The sequence below is a fragment of the Aulonocara sp. 'chitande type north' Nkhata Bay genome, linkage group LG14, assembly GCF_057382095.1.
Source record: "Aulonocara sp. 'chitande type north' Nkhata Bay isolate Kocher_YH1m ecotype deep benthic linkage group LG14, A_spYH_male_GT1.1, whole genome shotgun sequence".
Lineage (NCBI taxonomy): Eukaryota > Metazoa > Chordata > Actinopteri > Cichliformes > Cichlidae > Aulonocara > Aulonocara sp. 'chitande type north' Nkhata Bay.
The window spans coordinates 38,518,927-38,546,425 of NC_141357.1; the positions used below are offsets into that span (position 1 = coordinate 38,518,927).

Sequence of the window (27,499 nt, forward strand, 5' to 3'; positions counted from 1 at the left end):
GTGGTTTATTATCCTCTGATAACCTGGTAAATGTTGTCTGTCAGACTTCAGACCTGGAACTTTTCAGATTTCAGGAAAAAGATCATGTTGGACAAGGTGGGACGTAAAAGGAACATTCTAGCCACTGATCCATCAGCTGATTACTGCCAGAAATATTTCAGATATGTTCCATCTTTCCTGTTTCAGTGGGTGTGTCTGTTAAAGAGCTGGCTGACCTGTTTTACGTCTCCCACCTTTAAACGCCTCCTCTGACAGCTCCAGCCTCTCTGTGGAGCTCAGCTTGTGTCTCAGCTTCGAGAACTGAAGATCACATCATTACTGATGTTACTACAGCTGACATCGTGACAAAGACTTCCTCATAAACACACGTTTACAGAGACATTATTAAAGGCATCACTATCATTATTTACTCTGAAGCAGAGAAGTGTGGATTGGAATAACTTGCACTGAATTATTCTACAGTTCTTTAGATGAATCCTCTGCTGTTTATGTATTTTATAAGGTTTTATGATTTGATTTATTTTTGTTCTTTTCATTTGACTTTAGTTATTAATTTTTAATGCATTTATAATTTAATTATTTTGTATTATTTTACTTTGTGTTTGTATTTTATAAATATTTATTTTATATTATTGTATTGTTGATAGTTGATTGCATTTGTTTTATTTTATCTAAGTTTGTGGTTTTTAAGGAGGAAGTTTAGCAGAAAATAGCATTTTATTTATTTAATTGTATTTTCTGTTTAATTAATAAATTGATTATGTTTTATCACATTTATTTTCTTCATTTTTATGATTGTGCGTTTAAAACTATGTCTGTATCCTTTGGCGGTGATAACATGAAGTGTAAACCTCGCATAAATGATTTCTTCATGCGGTATAACCGGATGTTTCTCGCTTCTCCAGAGCCGGTGCAGCTCCAGCCTCTTGTCACTGGGAGGCCTGGTTGCCATCAGTTACTGGTTGTTGTTGGTACTGCTGTTCAGGGTGCAGCCGCACCGACAGCTAACGTGTCGTTAATTTGACACATTTTACTGCATCTATTTTTAGTTTCTTTGTATTGTTTGCTCTTAGCTTTCAGCTCCACCTTCTCACAACTTTTTCCACACCAAACTTTGTCTACAAGTTGCTGAGCGCACAGCGAATTATAGAGATCTGATTGGGCAATCCAGTGTCTGTAAGGAAAATGAACCAATCGGCTGTTTAACAAAACGGTAATGAAAGAGCTTTCACTGCCCTCCAGTGGTGAAAGTAAAGAACTGCACGTGTAAGACAGCAACAGCAACAATGCCTGAGGCTGCCCTGTAGTGCTCGTCGCTACCAGTTAGTTGGGATGTTTTACGTTCTCTTGTAGTCATTTCTCTTAATTTCTAACTTTTAATTAATTAATTTTATTACGATTTCATAAATAATGTTCTCGGATAAGTAAAAAAAATATCTCTCCCTGTCCTAAACAACAACGCGTTCTTGAAAAGAAACAATGCAAATGTATTTTATTTTATTTTATTTAAGTTTATTTTATTACGTTTCCCCTGAAGAGTCATTGCGCTACGTGTACGTCACCCGGAAGCAGGAAGTGTTCAGGAGCTTGTGAGTTGTCGTGGAGGCTTTGCTGCTGTTGTCGGTCTCGTCTTCCTGTTGGCTCAAATGGCGAGCTTCACGGGTCCGGGACTCTGGTGCTGGGCTCTGGTCCTGCTGATGCTGGCGGAAGCGAGCTGGCCGGTGGCGGCCGTGTCGGAACCGGGGAAGTGGGACCTGGACATCAATAACGTGAGTTTCCTGCTCGTACCTCCCGCTGTGATTCTGTGATGGTTCGTTTAGGTTCTGTGATGGACGGGTTGGAGCGGAGAGGAGCTTTGAGCAGATAAAACGTGTTTCAGCTGCGAAGCAGCCGCTAAAATACCGCTCTGTTTGCCCTGCGCCATAATCGTTACGCCGCTAACGGCTAACGTTAGCTAAAGTGAAAGTATTCAAGTGGCGCGTCACTCAACACGAACGATCCTGTGATAACCAGCTGCGCCATGAAGACGTTTGATATCAATAAAATCACCAGTTACTCGCGTATATGTGAAACAGGCCGATACCAGCCGCTCGTCTGATGCTGAAGCCTTGTTTAAAGATTCTGCTGAGAAATCCGTTGGGCATCTTTCTTTGCCTTTAGACAATAATTCTGATGGCAAAAGAGCCAAACGGGACAGGCAAAAAAAATACTGCTGAGAGGACAGAAGGAGTACTTTGAGTTATCGTGAATGAAGAGAGACTGGAGGACAGTTGGTGAATCAGGAAGAGGATTGGTAAGAAAGACAGTGACGGCAGCTTTGAAGACTGCAAGTGGACGCTTCAGATGACACACGTGGAGGCCAGCAGGCTTTTTAACCGGACTGTTCAACACAGTCCTGTAGGATGAGAAGATGCCTGAGCAATGCAGAAGCGGTGCTGGTACTTTTCAAGGACAAGCGCGATGTACAGAGCTGCAGTAACTACAGTGGAATACAGCTGATGAGCAAACCAATAAAAAGTGTGGGAAAGAGTCGTGAGCAGGTTAAAGAGAGGGGATAATCAGCGAGCAGCAGTATGGCTTCATGCTGAGAAACAGCTCCACACATGTGATGTTTGAGTCTGTGGAGCCAGAAAAGCAGATGCAGAAGACCTGAATGAGGAGGTGACAGAGAAGTATGAGAGGATGTTGGACATGTCTGAGGAGACGAAGTTTTGTGTGTCTTAAAGGAAACAATATCTGCTGATAGATCAGATTTTTAATCGCTGTGGGTCTGAGATCCTGCATTGGTTGGGCTGTAAGCACAGTCTGTCCACCTGTTACATGCATTAGTCTGCAGAAGACTGTAAAGCTGTGACTGTGCACTGGAAACCCAGACTTACAGTATGAAGGTTAATGATAAACCAGAGTCATCAATGCTGCGGGTTAAATATCAAAGCTGATGCACAAAGACAGCACTGTCAGGGCTCGCAAAATCGCTAGCCCGACGTCCCGGCCTATCATAGGAAAATGTCAGTGCTTTTGCATTCTTTGGAAAATGTATCTGAGTAATTATGTCATTGGCATCGGTGAGCCACTGTCACTATGTGACATATTGAAATCGCGTTTGAATTTGCGCTTGTTTTTTGCTTTCACTTTGCGATTGCGCGAACGGCGTGTAGAGAGCGACAGCACTGATTGGTGAGTGACGATTAATTGTGCACCAATTCCTCTGACATCGTCTTATCACTCATTAGCTTACTACGCAAACATGACAAGTGAAATCTCCCGCAGCTTAAACATGTGAGAGGTTGATCGCGCAGAGAATCGCTGAGCGTTATGTGAGTGCGTGTGTAAAAGCAGCAGGATTCAAGCCGGTATTTTAGTTCTGCTGAGCCAAATAAGACAGGTCAGGGTGAAGAAGTGACAGCCAAAGAAAAGCTTACCACAAAACGGAGAAGTTATGACAAATCAGACTATAAGGCAAAAAGAAAGTGCAGCTTTATGGTTTCATGGACAAAAGAATTTCTGTGGCTGGAACATGACGAGCTAAATAACATGATGTTCTGCAGGTGTGTTGTGAGTCGACAAGCGCCTTTGTTACTGGGACCAGTAATTTTAAGAAAGACCCCATTAGAACCCATGACAAATGCAAGAAATGCATTATTGCCCAGTCTGCAGTATCTTTCCCAGAACGAACAGCAATTGCAAAAAACATTCTAAAAATGAACCGAGCACAAGAAGAAGTCCTGACAAAGCTGTTTAGAGCCGCGTGCTGTGTAGCAAAGAGTGACCTACCACTGGCCAGATTTAGCAAACTTCAAAAAGCAAACGTCCTAGATGTTGGTTCCACTTGCCTCTTACCAGTGACTCCAGTGGAAATGTCAGATTCATGTCCTACGCAGTTCTTACAAGTTCATAGAAATTTCTGTTCAATGAGAGCCAAGTATTTGAGTTGATGTTTGTCATTTTTATACAGTTGTTGTGATTTATATTGTAACAATTTTTTGATTAATTTTTGTTTCTGTTACAACGGAAACAAAACAGGAAACAAAACATAAAAAAATGCTCTTTTTTTATTCGGGCTACTTGAATTTATTTTTACTAAAAACTGCAGAGTGCCGGCCCAAAGGGCTGCCAGGGATTTAGAAATTTTGCGAGCCTTGACACTGTACCACTGTTTTTAATCTGCACAACCAGCAGTGGTGTGGAATTAAATACACAAAGTTCCCGAACACTGTAAGCCACCTTTCCAAAAACAGGAACATGAACCACTGATGTTGTTATCAACTGCCAAAGCGAAGGCCTCAGATCATCGGTTAACACAGAGTAACACGATAACAGGCATCTCCCAGCTCAGGGGCTGAAATTTGTATTTCCTTTAATGCTTCACACACGGGGCTGCAAATGAGTGTTTTTAGGAGTATAGCGAAATAGTTTTATCACAGTCCTGGTGATTTTCCTTTGGTGGAACTTGTATGCAGAAAAACCCTGAATTTATTCACTTTCGGGAGGGACCACGGCTGGATGGAGGGCACTGTGTTTGTGTGGGCAGCTGGAAATATCGGACTGGGACCGCTTACAAACAATAAGCCTGCAGGTTACAGGCTTTAGTCTCCCAGGAGATGAGTAAAGATCATAATTAATCAACACATTTTACAAGTCATGTAAAAACAAAGCCCACCTTGTGTTAGCTGTGAGGTTTTTCACATCAGAACAGAATGAAACAGATATCTGGTCCTGACCAAGTGATCAAAGTGTTTAAAAGCCACAGAATATAAAAATGCATGAATGATTGCTGGTCAGGGTCTCTACATGTTAGTATTTATGAAGGGTATGTTGTGACTTATCTTCACAGTTACAGCAGTCGCTCGCTATAACGCGGTTCACCTTTCGCGGTCTCGCTGATTTTATTTTAGTGCAGTTTTGCATGCTTTTTTTTTTTTTTAAAGCGCATTGTGTTGTGCGTCCCGATCGGCTGTAGATCGTTGTCGATCTCCTCCGTGCCGTCTCTCCTGTACAGTACATCAATCACCAGCAGTGTGACTCTGTAGTGCTGTACTGTAAGTTTGTAAGTTTTCTCCCCGACAAACACGACAACGTCCACGAAACACACGGAGACGTCTGTTAGCCACCAGCTCGTAGCTAGCTCAGGTTCAAGCCTCACTAGAGCCGGCGAGAACAGCGACATCCCGGCACATGGTTTTCAGATCTGTGCCTACTCAAACATGATATAGAAGTCACTTAGATAACTTAAAAATATTATTGTTTGGCTGAGATTAAAGTTCAAATTTTCACACAGCTGAATAAACGTCAAACAGAAAAACAGAAGTGTGAGACGGTCGAGAGTTTACTCCTGTGTCCTGTTATATTTAGATAGAAAGAACAGACGGACAAATTTATTAAACTCCACCGAGACAATCTGCAAATGTCATTAAAAGTTTAATAAACCATCATCTTGTCTTTATTGTTAGTTAGCACAGACCTTAAACACTTAAAGCTGTAAGCTAATGATAGTTATATAAGAGCAGATGCTGCTGGTGCAATAAGCTGTACGTCCAATGGATGATGATCTGACTAGTCGACTATCAGAATAATCCTTTGTGGCAGACCCTAGTTGTGACTTAATTAACTGTCAGAGAATAAAAATGGATTCTCTTTGTTTGTTTCAGGCTGTCCTGAAGGACCAGACGTACTTCTTCTACAGTAAAACTCTGTTCAATAACAGCTTTATCAGTATCAAATGTAAGCAGATGTTTCTTCTTTCTTAAATCTTTATTTTACAGAGTTGGATAATAACGTTTGGGTTTGTCCAAAAAGTCCAGTTTATGTTTGCTGTGCAGGCAGAAGCAGAAACTAATGTCTCACATTCTGAAAGAAAAAGCTTACTTAAAGTGGACTTATTAAACTTTATTTTACAGAACATATCACGTGTTCATATTAAATGTAGGCAGACACTTTCAGGTTTACCTGTGTGTCTGTCTGAGAGGACAGAAGCTCCACCCACCCACTCTTCAAACGTTTTGTTAATGAAGGATAGCCAATCAGAAGAAAGCTGACTTTGAGCATTGGTTTAGAAACACTGGGTCAGGTTAAAATTATGAAGTGAAATAAAGAAAATAACAAGTGGAACAGCATTGCGGCCTAGAAGTGAGTTAATTTGGTTTGTTTGTGTGTGCAGTTGTATCAAAAGACTGCACCACCTCTCACCCGATCCTGAACATTTCCTGGTATCTGAGGAGCTCGCGCTGCAGCGACGAAGTCTTCAACCTGAACGTAAGACGCTCTGCTTTCTTCTCTGGAAACTGCTTATTTGGAGTATTCACTACTTCCATGTTTTGGACTTCTGCAAACTTCTACAGATGATCTGAGTATTTTCTTTTAACCTGTAACTTTGTCGCACACAGACGCTCAAAAACACAGAGTCCGAACATCATTACTGATTAACAGTTAGGGTTGGAAGTTTGTGGACAGTTTTGCCTTTGTGCACTAGCCCGAGTCAGACAGTCACGTGAAGTGCAGACGTTCAGCTTTAAGGGTTTAACAGACGTATTAACTCCAACCATTATTCATTGAATAATACAAATAACGGGACAGGATCAGTAAGGAGGTGATGTATAACTTGACTTTTAAAAAAAAGGATCTTCAATGCACATTTTTTGTGCTTTATTTATGGCTCTGACCACACAGGCTCCAGTTTCTTAACAGCAACACTGATAACACAACATCAGCAGTGAGGATGATGTTGTCATATAGCACCAAATCACAACAACAGTCGCCTCAAGGCGCTTTATATTTTAAGGTCGACCCTACAGTAATATGTACAGAGAAAAACCCACCAATTATATGACCACCTATCAGCAAGCAGGTTAATGTGGAGTCTGTCCACACACACAGGAACACAGCGAGGAAGCAGAGGTGATCCAAGCGAGCGGTGCTTGTTCCTCTAGTCACCTTTAAAGCAAAGCACCTGATCCACAAGCTTCAGCGTGAAGGAAGGAGAACTCTGTAGATGCTTCATCCACACAGAGAAAAAAGAAGCTGGATTAAAATATGCAGATGAGCTGTAAACTTCTTCTGATATGATAAACTGTCTACGGCAGTGATACCTGCAAGAAGCAGGGGTGAATCTAAAGGTGGGCATGGGGTGCATAAGACCATATTTCTTTCCAGGATGTCATAACATTCTGACTTAAAGTGAAATTATATATTCTATTAGTTAATTTGCATTAATATTTTAAAATACAAACACAATGCTTTTTTTGAAGGGCAGTAAAACTTTGGCTCTGCTGCAGACGAGTTGATGCAACACTTCTCCAACAGGAAGTGTTGCAAACCTCAGAGAATGTTGATATGCTTGAGTTGACACACACACCCCACATATACGTGTAATCTGATGGTCTGCGGGTAAAGACTACAAAGATGGCGGCCCTTCCCCAAACCTTTGGGCCTCGCTGCGTCTGTCCTCCTTCTGTTTACACTCCACACAGGAGCGTTCCCAAACAATCAGGATTCAGTTTTCACGTTTCATTTTCTTTTTTCTGTCATCTAGTTGCTTTCCCACTGAATGCAATAACAACAATCACAGTTTTAATTGTTTTTTTAAATTCATAATCCTCGGACTGCTATAAGTGTGACAACACTGAGTCTCGTCTCAGGATCCAACATGTCAAATGATCACATGTGTGCCATCTGCAGGAAGATCTGGCAAAAGAGTACTCCGTGTCCGAGAGCGTCAGGAGAGAAGGAGGAACTGGGTCCTATTCTTCACACACGTATGATACAATCCACTGTGACCATCAGAACCCCAAGGTGAACACACACACGCGCACATACAGTGCAAATACTGAATGAAGTGTCTGTGTGGTGATTGAACGCTAAGACGGGCGTGTTTGTTTTATGACTCAGTTCAACCTGAATCAATCGGAGGCGATACATCCACTGAAACCACTGCAGGCACAGGTGAGCTTTTTCCTTCTGTTCTTCACAATCAAAAAAGCCAAACACCCGAAGCACTACGGCCCTTTGTCTCGGCAGCTAGCTTCAGCTCTGTGTACTGACTGTACTCCCAGTTTGACCCTTAGAGGTGTGTCTCAGACTGCGCGTGTTTTACATGCTCTGCGTGTCTGATGAGAATCATCATGGCCGCTTTGCTCACACACCTTTTCTGGTTTGTCCGGTTGGTTTAAGCTGCTGTTTGTATTTCAGCCAAGCACAGGAAACGCTTCAGGGAGACGAAAGAGAGAGGCTCCAAAGCCACAGGTGAGCACATCATGCACACGCGTTGGGTATTCATATCTTGTGGGGACAAGGATTTTGGTCCCCACAAAGATATGAATGCGCATTCACTGAGCATAAAGGGGAGCATGCAGAAAATGTAATTGCATGCCTGCATAAATACACAGTGTCAGACCAACAGTTGAATTTCAGGGCGTTAATGTGTAAAATAACGAACAGCAGAAGCTGAGATAAGCTCTTTCCACGCTCGTAAAAACAGCTGCTGCTCTCAGCTTCACCCTCCACAGATTGTGCACCCTACCTCACGCCCTTTATAACCCCACGCTCCTGTTCCTCATCTAGGATCAGTATGAGAGCTACACTAGTTTGTGCCCCTCTGAGCCTGGGCTTCTGTCTCCGCCCGGTCTGGAACCAGGGCTCCTTAACATTTAAGGAAATTATGTTGATAATAAATTTAAATAATTGTGGGAGCAGCTGAAAGTACCTTTACTTTCTCTGCTGTGGCAGCAAACAAAGCTTTGTGATGTTCTGATTTGTGTGTTTGCTTATCTGTTGTCTTCAGTTAATGGAAGAATAGGAAATGATGTCATTGTTGTGCATGTTTTGGACCAAATTACGAAACGCTTCATGGGACGAAGTCGAGTGTTTGAGTCAGTTTAACTAATGTTGTTCTTCTTTGTCTCACAGTCAGCAAAGACGAACGACACCGTCAAAGATCAAAAACAGGTCAGCTGCTATTCCTGAAAGATTATCTTGTGATCCCAGGACATCCAGGTGGAGGCTTCTTTAAATTGATGTAAAAGCTGCTCTCTCTCCGCTGTTGCTCAGGCTGGGAATCCTGGTTTCGATGCGGTGGCTCAGAGCTGGGATGACGGACCCTACATGTTCATCCTCAAAATCGAAGACAAGAACCAGCAGTCTAGTGCCAAAAATCCATGGAACCTGAAGCGTCAGTGCACGCGCATACATAAAACACAAACACAGACAGCTGTCTGCATTAGTCTCAGGATTAGTTAACAATCAATGAGATTTACAATTGTAATTAAAATATGTTAAGTCTGTGTCTCATAATGAAATCATTCAAAATCACAATAACAGGCTTTTTAAATAAAACATTTCAACCAGCGTGTCAGTGAAGTCTAATCAGAGCGAATTTGAGAAACATCAACTGCAGTTCACCTGGTGTTGCTGCAGGGGGCGCTCGAGAGCTGGTCCTCAATCAAAGGCGTAAATCAGGGGTGTCCAACTCCAGGCCTCAAGGGCCGGTGTCCTGCAAGTTTTAGATCTCACCCTGGGTCAACACTCCTGAATCACATCTAAATCCACATCCTGGATCAAGGACGCATCTAAACCCAGCAGGACACCGGCCCTCGAGGCCTGGAGTTGGACACCCCTGGTGTAAATGAAACTAAACTGGTGAAAAACAACCATTTAAACCTGCTTCTGTACAACAAAAGAACATCTTTGATTTGGTTTTTCTCAAATCCAGCATCCATAACACGTCCAAACTGAAATAAAATGACTTTCATGTCCTTCAGTTTGTTTTAGAGTGAGGCTGATTCTGCCTGTTTTTTTGGGGTTTTGTTTGTTTGTTTGTTTGTTTGTGTTTAAAGCTAGCATTTGCTAAAGGAGGCTGATTGGTCGAGTAGAGGACTATAACATGGAGCTATGTTGAGAGGAGTTGGATGGTCTGCTCTGATGTTCAGTGAGCAGAGGCTACTTTATATAATGCTTTTAGTCACCGTCTGATACCCACTCTGTTTGCATTTGCAGTCGAGATCAGTATGAAGGGTCCACATGGCTTTATATCGGCGTCCGAATGGCCTCTAATGATGGTAAGAGCAAACACGTGCACGCAGAGAAATTAAAATGATATTTATTTGCTCTGGTATTTAAAATGCAGCAATAAGTCATTTACTTCCTGTCGCTCCTTTCTTCCAGTTCTACATGGTGATGTGCATCGTGTACGTGCTGCTCGCCGTGCTCTGGTTGGTTCTGTCCGCGTGTTACTGGAGGGACCTGCTCCGGATTCAGTTCTGGATCGGAGGTGTCATCTTCCTGGGCATGTTGGAGAAAGCCGTTTACTATGCCGAGTTCCAGAGCCTCAGATATGAAGGCGTGTCAGGTAGACAAAGACGCACACAGGTGGTGGCCCACGTGGTTTGTGACAGAGCTGTGATGAATATCCTGTGTCACGTGTCCTCCTGCAGTCACCGGGGCGGTGGTGTTTGCTGAGGTGCTCTCTGCAGTGAAGAGAACTCTGGCCAGAGTGCTGGTCATCATCGCCAGTCTGGGATACGGCATCGTCAAGTGAGTTTCACAGCTGTTACTGACGGCTGGCAGGTGCTTTATATGTTTCCACTGTGAGAACCTCCTCTGTAGTAGAAGGAAGGACCGACTCTGAGGCTGATGTGTCTGAAAACCTCCAGCTGTGCAGTTAAAAACCCAGCAGCTTAGCTGAAGCCAGTTAGCAGATTTACGAGCCTAGTGCCGGTAATGTTATGCACCCGTTTGCCACCAGATGGAGCTGTAGCCCAGCATCATCGTAGAAAAATACCATAAATGTTAATTTAGGCCTGGAAATTGTTTTGTTGTTGTTGCAAAAAAGGTGTACTGGGAAACAAAAATGCTTTTTGTGACATTTTTGTCTGGTGGTGTCCTATGTGATTTTACTAATGTGAAATATGTGCTGTGGCCAGTGTTGGGTAAATTACTTTAAAATAGTAACTTAGTTACATTACTAGTTCTCTCAAAAGTAACTCAGTTACTTCAAGTTACTCGTTACTTTCAAAGTAACTAGTTACTAGGGAAAGTAACTTTGGTTTTACTCAGACTTCTCTTGTTAATGTGTTGCTTCCATAACTTTGCCAGTCTTCTAGCTTGCTTACTTGCCACAGTGCACTGTGCCACCTACCAATAGAAAGAAAAAGATAATGTGCACATTTCCACGAGAGAAATCCCACGCCTGGACCGTCATTGACTGCTGCCATGATTCTAGCCTACGTCACAGCGTCATGTGCGCCTTTTACATCCAACACAAAAACTGCAGTCGTGGTGCTTTCGATTGCACTCAGAACTCGGAAATTCTGCCTTCTGAATAGGAAGATGTAGGTAACAGCAGACTGCAGATGAGCTGCATACAGGGCTGGACTGGGACAGAAAATCGTCCCGGGCATTTTGACTAGAGACCGGCCCACCAATATAGGAAAAATCATAAAGCCTTTGAATGAAAATAAACACTATTGTGACAGTGATGTTCACTGTTCTGATGGTATATATGCATCAATCTATCAATCGTTTGTTGTAAGATTCAGATAATTATTTTTTAAAAGCGAGACATTTTAAATGAGAATAAGAAAGAAAAGTATTTCTTTGTGCCCCCCTTTCCCTGTTAATGCCCTACCTGCCCCCCTGGCAACACTTTGCTAGATCCGCACCTGCACAGTTACCAGCTGTCAGCTACATAAAAAAGGATCCTGGTGTTATTAGTCTCTCAGAAACAGTCCATAACTTCCCTTCAACTCATTCATGTCACCTAAAAGGTAAACCTGTTTCTCCATTACCTGTTCAGCTCTGATGATTCAGTAAGGACATCTCCTGGTTTCATCTTCATGTTTCCCTCTCACCACATAACCAAACCAACATCATGACCAGCAGCTTTCCAGCTGTGGCTCCAGCAAACATCAGCTGATACTAGAAATTAATATTAAATAAATTCTAACAACAGCTGATCAAGCTTAAACGTGCTGCTGTTGTTTAGCGCGACATCCGCTGGTTTCCTCTTTCGGCGCAAAGTGAGCGATAAACAAACAAGAGAGAAAAGCCGATCAGCTGATCATTGATCAGTTTCATGATTGAAGTAGAAACGGGAGAGGGAGGGGGAGAGAATGAGAGGAGAAGAGGCAGCTGTGCAGCAAAAACAGAATAACTCCAGCTTTGTGCCTTTTTCATTGTAGCTGAATTACGGGACAAACTGTTCCTTTTCACCTCAATAAGAAACGCGTAATATTTTCTCTGAATACCAGACGGGACGGTTGGCAACTCTAATAACTTATGAACAAAATAAAGTTCAACATCAGTAACTTCATAGCACCACCCAGCTGTATAGAAACTCCGTCATGCTAGCTAGCACGCAGTACGGAAAAAGTCAGAATAACGAAAATAAACTCCACCTAAACTTGGTTCATATCTGACCCAGAGAGACTGCAGGTCATAACTTCTTACCTGAAGTTCAGTTCACACTTGGACCAGCGGCCGCCTCGGGTCTCTTTTCCTTCTGCGTCCCCTTTCCATCCTCCACCTGCTGCCTCCACCACTTGCTAATGTTACTGAATCTGTGGAAGCTCTGCGATGCCACCACACGAAGTAACGAGTAACAAGCCTATCTAAATCCCAGTAACGACTAACGCGTTCCTGATTTTGGCATAATAACTAGTTACCGTGCTCGTTACCACAATAATAACGTAGTTACTGTAACGCGTTACTTAATAACGCGTTAGTCCCAACACTGGCTGTGGCTCCAAAACGTTGGGAAACGCTGTTCTATGTAATCAGAAGTCTTTGGAACCAGAGGAGCCCCCTGCTGGTCTTTAGTGGTGTCACTTTTCAGCCCTGAAACTACATCTATGAAGTCCTGGATGGGTCCAGAGTGCTTCGTATTATTTTGAATCCTCGACATAAAGGAGAAAGTCTTACCTTTAGTTACATAATAATAGGATATAAAAATTGCTTGTGTCGAGTCTCCAGTCAAGTCTCATAAAATAATCAAAACATTTTGCTGACTTTGCTCAAAAATACGATTTCCTCCCTTTTCTGTTCTGTGCAGCGTCACATGACATTACTTTTAAATGCAGACCGCTGATGCTATCGTCAGTTCTGCTGATCCAACCAGAGGACTGAACGGACTCCATTAAAATTTATATCATGCATCAAGGAAAGTTAGAAAACCCAAAAAGAAATGGCGCACAACTCCATCCTCAGATCAGTGCGGCTACCTGATTGGGTTACAGGTTTTTGTTTGTTTACCTGGCTCAGAATCGATGTCATGTCAAAAGCATACTCTTTGCATTTTCATTCACTAAACAAAAAAAGTTTGATTCCAGCTTTAAACAAGGAGGAAGATAAGAGTCTCTGTAGCAGATCCCAGAACTTGCTTGTGTTTCGCGGTTTAAGGGATAACCGCCATGTTTGCAGATGGGGAATCCTCCCATAGATTTCTATTAATATCACCACTGTGGAAATGCAGTCAACCGGCGAACTGAAAGAACTTTGAGATCCACTGAAAGTGTTTCTGATTCCATCCATCCATCTCCTTCTGCTTATCCGGGACGGGGTCGAGGGCACAGCAGCCTAAGCAGAGAAGCCCAGACCTCCCCTTCCCCAGCCACCTCCTCCAGCTTGTGTGGGGGAAGACCAAGGCGTTCCCAGGCCAGCCAAGAGATATAATCTCTCCAGTGTGTCCTGGGTCTGCCTCGGGGCCTCATCCCGGTGGGACATGCACGGAACGAGGCACCCAGGAGGCATCTCTGTCAGATGCTCGAAACACCTCAACTGGCTCCTTTTGATGTGAAGGGGCAGTGGCTCTACTCTGAGCCCCTCCTGGATGGCCGTACTCACCCTATCTCTAAGGGAGAGGCCAGCCACCCTTCAGAGGAAGCTCATTTGCCACTTGTATCGGCAACCTCGTTCTTTCGGTCACTGCCCACAGCTCGTGACCATAGTTGAGGGTAGGGACGTAGATCAACCGGGAAATTGAGCATCTGCATCACTGCGGCCGCTGCCCAGTCCGTCTGTCGATCTCCCGATCAAGTCTGACTTATTGCCGATATGTGGACCAATCTCTTGCAATAGTTGTATAGGGACTGAATGGCCGTAGCAATGGGCCAGACACCCCATACTCCCTGAGCACCCCCCACAGGACCCCCCGAGGGACACGGTTGAATGCCTTCTCCAAGTCCATAAAACACATGTAGATTGGTGGGCAAACTCCCATGCACCCGCAAGTATCCTTGTGAGGGTAAAGGGCTGGTCCAGTGATCTATGACCAGGATGAAAACCGCATTGTTCCTCCTGTATCCGAGGTTCGACTAATGGACTAACTCTCCTTTCCAGCACCCTGGCATAGACTTTCCCAGGGAGGCCGAGGAGTGTGATTCCCCCTGTAGTTGGAATACAACTGGGGTAGCTCAGGAGGTAGAGCAGGTCATCTGTTGATCGGTTGGTGGTTCGATCCCTGGCTCCTGTCTGCATGCCGAATACACTTGCTCCCCACTTGCTCTCCGATGCATTCATACTCCTATCAGAGCTTGGTGGCTCCTTCACATCTGGTGTCCACCATTTGGTGCGGGGGTTACCACCACGACAGGCACCAACCACCTTGCGGCCGCAGCTCAGTGCAGCGGCTTCGACAGTGGAGATGCTGAACATGGTCCATCCGGACTCAATGTCCCCAGTCTCCCTCAGAATGCTGTTGAAGCTGAAGATCTCGCGGACTGGGCCTCTGCTAGGCGTTACCAACACACCCTCACTATACATTTTAGCGTGACAGGTCTGTCCAGCGCCATCCCTTGCCACCTGATCCAACTCATTTTATATAGCGGTCATTATCTCCAGGTACAGTTCACACACACAGAGTGACGTTTCTCGTTTCTCTCCCGCAGGCCGAGACTCGGCGCTCTGCTGCACAGAGTCGTTGGCGTTGGTCTGCTCTACCTGATCTTCTCCATCATCGAGGGACTCTTAAGAGTCAACGCTGTGAGTCCCAAGAGCGCTGCAGTACTGTGTGTGTGTGTGTGTGTGTGTGTGTGTGTGTGTGTGTGTGTGTGTGTGTGTGTGTGTGTGTGTGTGTGTGTGTGTCTGACTGACATGTTTTTCTCTGCAGGATCGAGGGGACACCAGCAGTAGAGTTTTGTGTGACATAGTGCTGGCCTTCACTGATTCCTGTATTGTCTGGTGGATATCCTTTAACATGTATTAAGAGAATCATCCTCTCACGCTTAATTAATCTTTTGAAAACTAAATAAAATCCGTCACACATAAGTGCACATAAATCACTGAAGAATGTATTAATGACCACACTGTCAGGATTTAATAAAGAGGCATCGGCGTGGGGAGGCATCTTTTTGTGTTTGTAGGGGTTTTCCTCTCAGAGTCATCGTTTTGGGAGGAGAGTATTGAAATGAATCATACCGAGGGTTTTTCTTAATTTAATGCAGACAAGAGTCTCTTTTGCACCTGTTGTGGCTGTGTTAGCTTCCATTAGGGGCGTTAATTTATTTGAAATGCCAGAGCGAGGTGTCCGTGCATAATTGGTTTGAGTGGACGGCTCAAAGCTGCGAGCTCCGTGCCAAAGCTTTGGTTCGGTCCTGTAAATCTCTGCAGGCTTAAAGCTGAGCCCCAAATGTTTCTGCTCTGCACATTTGAGCTACACGGACCTAAACTAGGTGTCAAATGCATCCAGGGAGCATCGGCAGTGAAGGTTTCTTTTTCCTGTTTCATGCCTTTTCTTGGACAAACACATTGCTTACAAGATTTTATTTTATTTAGAAGCCTGAGCCCTCGTCAGTGGCAGGTCACCAAAAGTCTTCGACTGTGGGGGGGAAAGTTACAGCAGTCAAAATGAAGTAAAACACACCGGATGTATAAGAAATAGCTGAAACGAGTCCAATCAGATAAAAATAACAATAAGCAAAATGAAAACGTCAATGAGGTAAAAATGGACCATCCAATAAACTAAAATAAGCATAAATTAAAGTAAAAACTGAATTTATAATAAAAAATTCAGCAAAGCAAAAAAACCACAGAATTCAACTGACTTAATATTTTATGACACATTTAAGTCTAAATTTAAAGTCCAAACGAAGCGGCTGTTTCAGCTGCAGCCACCAGAGGGCGATACATCTCTGAACACACCGGGTCCTCTTGTTTGTCTCTTCCTGTTTGTTTTTCCCTGCTGGGGGATGTAAATGCGTCCGACCCACTAAAATATCCAATGATGGAGCGACATGAGGGATGCTGAATAAACTCCACCCACCTGCTGCACCCTGATGAGCAAAACAAACCTTTTAGACTGAACAGAAGCTGCTCACTGTGCTGCGTGTGGGTGGGCTGTGTGTGCATTTCTCTTCTTCCTCTCACCCTTCTCTTTTCTGTGTACTTCCTCCGTTCTTTTCCTTCCCTTCCTGCTTTCTTGCGTCCCTCCTCTTCCTCTTCATTTTGTCTCCTTCGCCTCATCCTCCGTGTCTTCTCCTGTCTTTCCCTCTCCAGGCTGAAGATGATGTAGTGCTCCTGGCTGCTATTCCTCTGGCTGTGCTCGACTCTACCCTCTGCTGGTGGATATCCGCCGCTGCACCTTCCCCCCTTTCTAGTGAAAGTTTGGCTTTCTCTCCCTTTCTTTTTCACTTGTTTCTACCTTGCTGCTTTGTTACATATTTAGCCAGAGCTAACTGATACATGGACCCTTGAATCAGAGGTGTCCTTAAACATCAGAGGGTCCGTTTTGAGAGTTACCCTGAAGCACCAGGAGAACTCAAAGCATGATCGGCACAGAGAAAATCCGACAGGTGCGTCTGCTGTTGGGTTGTTCCTACCTGTGCAGTGGCAGGGAGGGAGTGGATGTTAGCTGAGTGGGACAGAGTTAAAGTATTAAATTGTCCTGCGTGTGAAGTGAATGTTGCATGACAAGTTTCAGCCTTCCTCTTGGTGAAGTTCCTTGACCGTGTCGTCACATCTTTGTGAGCCTGATTCAGACGATGAAGCTGCTGCGCCTCAGGAGGAACGTGGTGAAGCTCTTGCTCTACAGACACTTCACCAACACGCTCATCTTTGCTGTCATAGGTATTCAAAGTTCTCTTTGTGTTTAACATTTTATTTTCATGTCCTTGTTTTAAGGATGTTTGTGTGCTTTTCAGCGTCGGTCATCTTCATCATCTGGACCACGAAGACCTTCAGGATGTCCAAATGTCAGTCTGTAAGTGCTTCAGCGCTTGGATTCAGTTAAAGCTGCTCTCCAGCTTCTCTCTCTTTCATTTCTTGCTTTCATTTGGTTGGTAAATTTCATTGGAGAATATTTAACTGCAAAAATGAGAAGAATTACGATTAATTCGATTTATTCTCTGAACCGAGTTTGTTTTTTCTTCCTCACTGCTGAATCTCTCTCTCTCTGCAGGACTGGAGGGAGCTGTGGATAGATGACGCTTTCTGGCGTTTCTTGTTCTCCATCATCCTATTGGTCATTATGTTTCTATGGCGACCGTCAGCCAATAACCAGAGGTGGGATGTTGTTTTGGGGTTTTTTAATCCCCAGTCTCCAGTTTGTGTCTGTAAAGTAAAGCTGTGTCCTCTGTGTCTGTAACAGGTACGCCTTCAGTCCTCTGGTGGATGAAGAGAGCGATGAAGAGGAGAAGGAGCCCATGATGAACGAGGCTTTTGGTCAGAATGCACACCCGCCTCACTTCTCTCCTCTTTCTGTTTAGCCTGAGATGAAATGAATCCATTAAAGTGGATTCGTTCGGTTTATTCTTCAGCTCCATGATTCACTCTTCATAATAATCCGTTATCTGATACTCAGTCCATCCTCCGTCTAGGGCGAGCCGTTTTAGCTTTTAGCCCTTTAAACCAGCCTTCTTCTGATTGGATGCCCCTCATTAACAAGAGCTTTGAGGAGCAGCTGTGACCTCATTATTAGAAACTCATTTTTAACACGTTAACGATGTTAAATACGTTTCCATCATTGAAACAGGAGCCATGCTGCACATGTGTGAGGTACCTCTGGTAAACGATCATCTACGTTTTATTATTTTTCTCACGGTTTGTTTGTTTTTCACTCCTTTGTGTCTCCAGAGGGGATGAAGATGAGGGGCGTGAAGAATGAGGCCAACGGCTCAGCCAAAGCTAACAAAGTGGTGAGTCAGAGGAATCTGAACACCGCCAGACATCAGCCCGTGTTAGTGGTTTGTACAGGAACCTCGCAGCAGCCGTGTTACTGGTCAGATTGTGGCATTAAAATGGTCCTAAAGGCACCAACAGCACAAACACAGTCCAGAAAAGTTGCTCAATAAGATAAGATAAGACTTTATTGATCCCACAACGGGGAAATTTTTGCGTCACCTCAGCTCAGGTACAGATATATGAAGGAAATACAAAAATAAAATAATAAAATGTGAACTAATGATTTATTTTAAAAAATTACAGTAATAAAGGAGGAAATTAGCTGCGGAGACAAAAGCGTATTTCTTTGTATCAGGCTGTAAACGTGCTTCATTTGTGCTGTAACGTTTTAACATGACTGTCAGCAGCTGGAGCCTCCGGTGGACGTCAGAGGAACTGCAGCTTTTGGTGCTCCAGCGTTATCTTAATTTTTTTGGATCCGTTGAATGGATTAGAAACTAAAACTTATTTTTCTTTTTTTATATCCTTTTTTTAACTTTACTCACTAAAGTTTTTACTAAACTGATTATTGTTCAGTCGTGGTAGCTGCTTATTTTACTGCATTCAGTCACAGTTTCTGTAACAGCTGATGAACCCATGTTTAGTGTTCAAAGGAAAATCTTCTATTTGCATCATGCAGCATGATCCCTCATGTTTAATCTCCTTAGGATGAGGACCTGAAGTGGGTTGAGGAGAACATCCCGTCATCTATTGCAGATGTGTAAGTCGTGACGAGCGTTAATCAGTGTGAATCTGCTGATTATTGTAAATCACAAACGTGACACTGAACGTGTTTTCCCTTCCTCGCAGCGCCCTGCCGCCCCTGCTGGACTCTGACGAGGTAAACTTTCACTTCACTGGAAAAAATTGACATCACTTCAAACGTAAAATGAAACTTTGAAACACTGTGGAGAATTTAGAGCACAAAGGCACAAATGGTACCTGGAGTAGACTCACTGGGATCTGACCAGCTGATGGTTTAGTTATTAAAGTTTAAACTTTATCACAGTTTGAAAATTGTGTTTGAGGCCGCTAACAGATAAATAATAAATGAGATCGTCATCGTTACTGACAATAACCTGCAGGTAACAACGACAAAATCAAGCAGCACGCAGCTTTATCACCTGAGTCTGTTTATAAGATAAGATAAGATAGAACTTTATTAATCCCTCGGGTGGGTTCCTCTGGGAAATTCGACTTCCAAAAAAAGCACAGCAACGACCGAAGTTACAGTTACAGAACTGTTATATATATATATATATATATATAAAAAAAAAAAAAAAACACCCAGCACGCCCCTGCGGGCGGTTTATCCTTCAAGCTCGGGTCCTCTACCAGAGGCCTGGGAGCTTGAGGGTCCTGCGCAGTATCTTAGCTGTTCCCAGGACTGCGCTCTTCTGGACAGAGATCTCCGATGTTATTCCCGGGATCTGCTGGAGCCACTCGCCTAGCTTGGGAGTCACCGCACCTAGTGCTCCGATTACCACGGGGACCACCGTTACCTTCACCCTCCACATCCTCTCGAGCTCTTCTCTGAGCCCTTGGTATTTCTCCAGCTTCTCGTGTTCCTTCTTCCTGATATTGCTGTCATTCGGAACCGCTACATCGATCACTACGGCCGTCTTCTTCTGTTTGTCTACCACCACTATGTCCGGTTGGTTAGCCACCACCATTTTGTCCGTCTGTATCTGGAAGTCCCACAGGATCTTAGCTCGGTCATTCTCCACCACCCTTGGGGGCATCTCCCATTTTGACCTCGGGACTTCCAGGTTATACTCGGCACAGATGTTCCTGTACACTATGCCGGCCACTTGGTTATGGCGTTCCATGTATGCCTTGCCTGCTAGCATCTTGCACCCTGCTGTTATGTGCTGGATTGTCTCTGGGGCATCTTTACACAGCCTGCACCTGGGGTCTTGCCTGGTGTGATAGACCCCAGCCTCTATGGATCTTGTACTCAGAGCTTGTTCTTGTGCTGCCATGATTAGTGCTTCTGTGCTGTCTTTCAGTCCAGCTTTGTCCAGCCACTGGTAGGATTTCTGGATATCAGCCACCTCCTCTATCTGCCGGTGGTACATACCGTGCAGGGGCCTGTCCTTCCATGATGGTTCCTCGTCTCCCTCCTCTTTCTTGGGTTTCTGCTGCCTGAGGTATTCACTGAGCACTCGGTCAGTTGGGGCCATCTTCCCAATGTATTCTTGGATGTTCGTTGTCTCATCCTGGACTGTGGTGCTGACACTCACCAGTCCCCGGCCCCCTTCCTTCCGCTTAGCGTACAGCCTCAGGGTGCTGGACTTGGGGTGAAACCCTCCATGCATGGTAAGGAGCTTTCTTGTCTTTATGTCAGTGGCTTCTATCTCCTCCTTTGGCCAGCCTATTACCCCAGCAGGGTACCTGATCACGGGCAGGGCGTACGTGTTGATGGCCCGGATCTTGTTCTTACCATTCAGCTGACTCCTCAGGACTTGCCTGACCCTCTGCAGGTACTTGGTGGTTGCAGCTTTTCTAGCGGCCTCTTCATGGTTCCCATTCGCCTGTGGGATCCCCAAGTACTTGTAACTGTCCTCTATGTCTGCAATGTTGCAGACATAGAGGACAGAGGACATATATATATATATATATATATACACACACACACACACACACACACACACACACACACACATATATATAAATACAGAGACAAATATAAATAAAATATACAAAGGGGATAAATAGAATAAATAGGAATAAAAAATAAAAATACAAGTGAATTGCACATTTCAAGTATTGAGTCTATTGCACTGTTGACTATTTACAAAAAGTATTGCACAAGGTATTGTACAGTGAGGTGCAGAGGCACTACAGCTTAGTTGTTCCCCCTCCTTTGTCCTCCTGTTTCCCCTCCCTCTCCCCTCCAGAGAGGAGTTAAACAGTCTGATGGCGTGTGGGACAAAGGAGTTTTTAAGTCTGTTAGTTCTTGTCTTTGGGAGAAGCAACCTGTCACTGAACAGACTCTTCTGGTTGTTAATGGCCGTGTGCAGAGGATGCCCAGCATTGTCCATAATGTCCATCAGTTTCTTTAATGTCCTTTTCTCTGCCACTGTCACCAGAGTGTCCAGCTTCATGCCGACCACAGAGCTAGCCTTCCTGATCAGTTTCTCCAGCCTGGATGAGTCCTTCTTTGCTGTGCTGCTCCCCCAGCACACCACAGCATAGAAAAGTACTCCAGCAACCACCGACTGGTAAAACATCCTCAGGAGCTTCCTGCAGATGTTAAAAGACCTCAGCCTCCTGAGGAAGTACAGTCGGCTTTGGGCTTTTTTATACAGGTGCTCTGTGTTGCATGACCAGTCCAGTTTATTGTCCACCCACAGCCCGAGGTACTTGTACTTGTTGACCACCTCCACCTCCTCCCCCTCTATCTGAACCGGCAGTGGACCTTCTCTGGACCTCCCGAAGTCCACAACCAGTTCCTTAGTCTTTGAGGTGTTGAGTTGCAGGTGGTTTGTGTGACTCCATGCGACAAAGTTCCTCACCAGACTTCTGTACTCCTCTTCCTGATCATCCCAGATACACCCCATGATGGCTGTGTCATCTGCAAACTTCTGAATGTGGCATAATTCAGAGTTGTAGCAGAAGTCAGAGGTGTACAGGGTGAAGAGAAGAGGGGACAGCACAGTTCCCTGTGGTGCTCCTGTGCTGCTGACCACTGTGTCAGACGTGATGTCCTTCAGCCTGACGTACTGTGGTCTGTCGGTGAGGTAGTCGGAGATCCAAGCCACCAGGCAGGGGTCCACCTCCATCCTGTTCAGTTTTTCCTGAAGCATACAGGGCCGGATGATATTAAAGGCACTGGAAAAGTCAAGAAACAGGATCCTGACCGTGCCTTTTCCCCCATCCAGGTGTGAGTGGGCTCTGTGTAGGAGGTACAGGATGGCATCCTCCACTCCGACACCTGCCTTGTATGCAAACTGTAGTGGGTCCTGGGCATGTTGTACCTGTGGTCGGAGGAGGTTGAGGAAGAGCCGCTCTAGAGTCTTCATAAGATGTGACGTCAGTGCCACCGGTCGGAAGTCATTCAGCTCATTGGGCCGGTTCTTTTTGGGGACCGGGACGATGCAGGATGTCTTCCATAGGGCGGGCACTCTCCCCAGTCGCAGACTGAGGTTGAAGACTCGTTGTAGCGGCTCCCCAAGTTCAGCAGCACACGCCTTTAGCATCCTAGGACACACCTTGTCTGGGCCTGCTGCCTTTCTGGGGCGAAGCTTCCTCAGTTGTCTCCTGACCTGATCCACTGTGACACTGGGAGATGTTTGGGAGGAGGGGAGGGGGGGAGATGTCTTGCTGCTGAGAGAGGGATTGGAGGAGGGGGGTGTCATGGTGTCAGGAAGGGGGGGAAGCGAGGGAGGCAGGAGAGTGGGGAGAGGACTCTGTAGTGAGGGTGAGGGTGAGGGTGGGGGGGTTGTGGGCTGGTCAAACCTGTTGAAGAAGTTGTTGAGTTCGTTTGCCTTCTCCACAGTCCCCCCCACTGTGCTTTTCTTGGTGTTGTGGCCTGTGATGGTTTTCACACCATTCCAGACCTCCCTCATATTGTTCCTCTCCAACTTCTGCTCCACCTTCCTCCTGTAGGTGTCCTTTGCTTCCCTCAGGCAGCGTTTCACCTCCCGCTGTGCTGCTTTCATCTCCTCCTTCACTTTGCTCCTGAAAGCCTTCTTCTTCATGTTGAGGACAGCTTTGACTTCCTGTGTTACCCACGGTTTGTTATTAGGATAACACCGTACCGTCTTAGCAGGGGCGACTGTGTCCACACAAAAGTTGAGGTAGTCTGTAAGACAGTGTTATCTGCGTTAAAGAGAAATGCAGGAAGTGTCTCTGGACATGAGAAGTGCCGAAAGGTCCCCAGAGAGTGTGGGGTCCCCTCATGGGCTGCGAGGTATCGCATTTGAGCCATCAGAGCTCATTTAATGTCAATAAACTGTTTCTTTTCCAGTTAATTGAAATTCTGAAGTCTGTAAAACTTTGAAATCCACAGGAATATATCATTTTTAAAGGTCACATCTTTTATGCTTTAGAGGACAAGGTGCCCAACTCCTCTGGGATCAGGTGCAAAGTCAAGCAGATGTTTCTATTATAAACTGTTTCTGTTATAGAGGGCTAAAAAAATCAACTTTAACATATTAAATATATTTGCATTTAAAAGAGAAACTGAACCAGTGGAACGAAGCTGCAGGGTTTAAATAGTGTTTTCATTTCTGTGATTCACCCTGAAACTCCACGTTATCATCATTATCACTTTATATTCATTTGTGAAGTAAAGCTGTGGTGGTTTGGATGGATCTCCCTCTGGAGACCACAGAGCGTCAAACTGTTCTCACCTGCAGTCTTACTGAGTTTACTCGGAGAGCTCAGTGAACGAACTCGAACTTATTGAGAAACACACACACACACACATTCTCGTTTTCATGTTTTGTTTGTGAGGACATCTAATTTACATAATGCTTTCCCTAGCTGCTAACCCTAACCATCAGCCTGAACCATAGCTATAACCTAACTGTAACCATGACTCTAAAACCACATTTTGAGTCTCAAAAATGCCCTCAGTCTCGTGAGGACGGCCACTTTTGTGTAGTATGTAGTATGTAGTATTTATTTATTGTCATTGTCAAGAACAATGAAATTGCGTTTGGGGCTTCCATACAACCCAAAAAAAAGAAGAAAATAATAAATACCCCTTAAAACCCAAGTGTACATATTTAACCCAGTGTGACTCCAATGCAATAAGACAATCCTTAGCAATAATGTTCGTAGAAATTCAGACAAAGACCTGAGAAACATGACAAAATACAACAATGCAACCCATTCAATATTATTGTACTGTGAGATATGATATCAGATATGATAGTTATCTATTTAAGAAAGAGGGGGGGGGCAGGAGGGGGAAGAGAATAAAGATATGATGCACCAATGCAGACCAGTTCATTGCTATTAAGAAGTTGGATATGGTTATTGTCCGTGAGAGGGGGGCAGAGAGTTCAGGAGCCTCACAGCCTGTGGATACAGGCTGTTGGCCAGTCTGGATGTTCTGGCCTGTATAGACCTGTACCTTCTCCCTGAGGGCAGCAGATGGAAAAGGTGGCGCGCAGGGTGATGTTGGTCCCGCAGGATACTGTGCACCCTCCTCAGACAGCGAGTGGGGAAGATATTACTGATCTCTGGCAGACTTGTTCCAATAATTCTGCCAGCTTCTTTCACCACCCGCTGGAGTGCTTGCTGATCGGCCTTGGTGCAGCTGGGGAACCACACTAGAAATCCATACGTCAGAACGCTGCTGATGGCACAGTTGTAGAAGTTCAACATCAGAGATCTGGGAATGTGTGCGCTCCGCAGTCTCCTCAGGTAGTAGAGGCGCTGTTGGGCCTTCCGTACAACTGAGGTGATATGGTTGCCCCAGGACAGGTCCTCGGTCACAGTTACCCCCAAGAATTTAAAACTGCTCACCCTCTCCACCGCCTCACTGCCAATGAAGAGAGGCAGATGGTTGTTATGACCCCTCTTCCGGAAATCTACAATGATCTCCTTGGTCTTTTTGGTGTTTAAGACCAAGTTATTGTCGTGGCACCATGACTCTAGTTGTTGCACCTCTGTCCTATAGTTTGTCTCATCGTTGTTGGATATAAGTCCGAGCACTGTAGTGTCATCTGCAAACTTAACAATGAGATTGGACGCGCAGGAGGAAATACAGTCATGGGTGAAGAGAGTGTATAGCAGAGGGCTCAGAACACACCCCTGAGGGGCACCGGTGTTGACCACAAGGGTGGAAGAGGTGTTCTTACCCACTCTGACACTCTGTCTACGGTTAGTGAGGAAGTCCACAATCCAGTTGCACAGAGAGGAGTTAAGTCCCAGTTGGTGGAGTTTGGGACGGAGTTTGTATGGCCGGATGGTATTAAAAGCCGAGCTGTAGTCTACAAAGAGGAGCCGTGCATAGGTGTTCCTGTGTTCCAAGTGCTTCAGTAATGTGTGCAGCACTGTGGCGATCGCATCCTCGGTTGACCGGTTCTCCCTGTATGCAAACTGGTGCGAGTCCAGGGATGGTGGAAAAGCAGCTCTGATGTGTTTAATGACCACTTTTGTCCTCATAAGTCACTGTTGGTCCCCACAAAGATCTCTACACAGGTAAACACACACACACACACACACACACACAGCTTACGAGCAGCAGGGGGCAGCAGATCCACAGTAGACACCCTGTGCTGCTGGTTACGTCATACTGTTGTTTATCGTCCTCTGTGTTGTCATGGTGAGCAGAAAGATGTGACGTGACAGGTGTGTGTACGTGTGTGTGCGTGTGTGTGTGTGTGTGTGTGTGTGTGTGCTGCAGCTGTTAATGATCCTCTGAATAAAAACAAATTTGTATTTTTTCTCATCATTGTTTGTGTGATCAGTAAAAATGCTCCCGTGGCCTCAGACTGACGTCCAGCAGACGCCGCGCTCGTTTTAATATCCGTCTGTGTTTTTCCTCGTGTCCTCTGTTGGCTGTTCATTCAAACCATTTTCCAAATTATTTACTCTCTCGTCTCCAAACCGAGCCTCTTTAAGGCGTCCGGCAATCAACAAAGTGCCTCTTATGTAAAATCAATTTCTTACATAAGCGGCCATATGAACGCAGAGGGGTATTAAAACCCACAGAAGATATGAAGTGTGCACACGCTCTGTTCCCCGCAGGGCGAGCGGGCTTCGTTCTGCCAGCGAGGATAATGGACGTGTACGTAACGAAGCCGGCTCATCAAAGGGTTAAATTAAGGGGAAATAATGCCTTTAACTCCCTGCTCGTCACCTCCTTTTGGTAGATTATGTAACGCGTTCTTGTTATTTAAGAGATAAACGAGGGCTGAATCTGAACCCAACCTGCCTGTTATGGTAAATTACGCAATTCATCACGATCGAGGAGGAAATTCTGCCTCACCTGCCGTCACCCCGACGCTTTGTGTTGTTTTGCTACCTGAATAAATCCTGTTAACCTGGATTCTGGCAGCTGAGCCGGCGTGTGAAGATTCCTGCTTTGTTTGAAACGCTCCTCAGTGTCTCTCATGAAAACACGGAGGTGAAGACAGAAGCTGCTCTCTGACCTTCCTTAATCCCCGAGCCTGAAATAACCTGATGTAAAAGAGCTTTTTAATATTTGTAAATGGTGCTGACCTCTGCAGGTTGTCGCTCAGAGAGTGCACCGAGCTGTCAGAAAGGCCGGTTCTGAGCAGAAGGTTTAGGCTGTAGATCCACTCAGGACCATCGCTGTTTACGTCCACGCTGAGCTCCACTGTCCTGCTGTGGAAACATTTTGACTGCTTGAGAATGTAAAGCAGGGGTCACGTGGGACCAGAACCACCAGAGGGTCCAGTTCAGCTCGCCGGGCTGAGTCTGCAAAAGGTGCAAATTTCAGTGAGGTCAACTCCAGTAATTTTAACAAAAACACAAAATTCCCCGTGTGGCCGTGCAGGAGTGGAACAGCCTGCAGACGATATTCCAGCGTCGAGTCAAAAGGATGTAAATCCTTCCTAAATCTGTCTTTCTGTAAGATATGATATAGATGATTTTCAGGAGCTCTGAGGCCGTGCGTCTGCTCTAAGGTGGACGCTTCAACAGTCTGTGGGTTAAAGCTCCTGAAACTATAAACGTGCTGCTGTGTTTTCTGTTGCAGGAAACGATGACGACCAAGTTTGAGATGTCCAAGATGGAGTGAAGCACAAAAGAGAAGCTTTTTAAAAAAAACAAGAGACTGGCATCACCGAGAGGTACGCCCACGTGACGAGGAGGAGGGAGAGATGAAGGAGGGAACCGATGGGAGCGAGAGCTCACTGTCGCCGTGTGATTTCATCCCTGAACTTATGAGCTTTGTAAGCCTTGACCTGTACATACGCTGGGAGCAGAGTTGATGCTCAGATCCTTTTATTTCCTGTTTGTACTTATACGCCTCTCTGTATACTCTGCATACACAAACAGTATATTTTGACCGATTTAACGTTAAATGTTTTGTGTTTGTTGGATTTTTCACGTTTACACGCGCAGGTGTCTGTCTCCTCACCGCAGTGGGTTTTGGGGGCTTTTTTGGTTTGTTTGGTTTTTTAAGCTGAATGAAAAAATTGTGTTTTGATTTCTTCAACCTGCAGAGACTTAAATTGTGAATCATAAAAGTAAAATGTGAGTAAACATGGAGTATTTCTGATGAAGCTGAAGTTTGTCTTTCATGCCAGTTTTGTGTTTTCGTGGAGCTCGTTTAATTCTCATTATTAATTCATAACTTAACGTCCTTCCTGTGCTGAGACGGCTTGTTTGAGTTTGACGCCTTCTGCAGGCTCCGGTTCAGATGCCGTAAAAC

General features: G+C 44.9%; 1 protein-coding gene across 2 annotated transcripts; it reads left to right on the forward strand.

Moving 5' to 3' along the window:
* The first annotated feature begins 1,523 nt into the window (after positions 1–1,523).
* On the forward strand, positions 1,524–27,350 carry LOC147315226 (Golgi-pH regulating cation channel). 2 transcript variants are annotated; one of them, XM_086262483.1, is made up of 21 exons: positions 1,524–1,769; positions 5,649–5,721; positions 6,158–6,252; positions 7,675–7,788; positions 7,885–7,938; positions 8,185–8,238; positions 8,902–8,940; positions 9,043–9,163; positions 9,988–10,049; positions 10,156–10,339; positions 10,425–10,524; positions 14,874–14,967; positions 16,480–16,548; positions 16,941–17,049; positions 17,124–17,182; positions 17,381–17,484; positions 17,570–17,643; positions 18,055–18,116; positions 18,810–18,862; positions 18,952–18,982; positions 26,822–27,350. In XM_086262483.1, exons 1-21 carry the CDS (start codon positions 1,647–1,649, stop codon positions 26,861–26,863), a joined length of 1,716 nt encoding a protein of 571 aa, XP_086118609.1. In that variant the 5' UTR covers positions 1,524–1,646; the 3' UTR covers positions 26,864–27,350. The 2 variants fall into 2 exon arrangements, with proteins under 2 accessions (XP_086118609.1, XP_086118608.1); XM_086262482.1 differs by lacking the exon at positions 16,480–16,548 and adding an exon at positions 15,095–15,169 and having other exon boundaries at positions 1,539–1,769.
* Positions 27,351–27,499: the final 149 nt, after the last annotated feature.

Excerpts from the sequence above, each read along its gene's own strand:
- LOC147315226 (XM_086262482.1), top strand. The coding sequence starts at position 1,647 with ATGGCGAGCTTCACGGGTCCGGGACTCTGGTGCTGGGCTCTGGTCCTG. Across the intron at positions 10,050-10,155 it reads CCGAATGGCCTCTAATGATG|TTCTACATGGTGATGTGCAT; the intron begins GTAAGAGCAAAC and ends CCTTTCTTCCAG. Across the intron at positions 14,968-15,094 it reads GACTCTTAAGAGTCAACGCT|GATCGAGGGGACACCAGCAG; the intron begins GTGAGTCCCAAG and ends TTTTCTCTGCAG.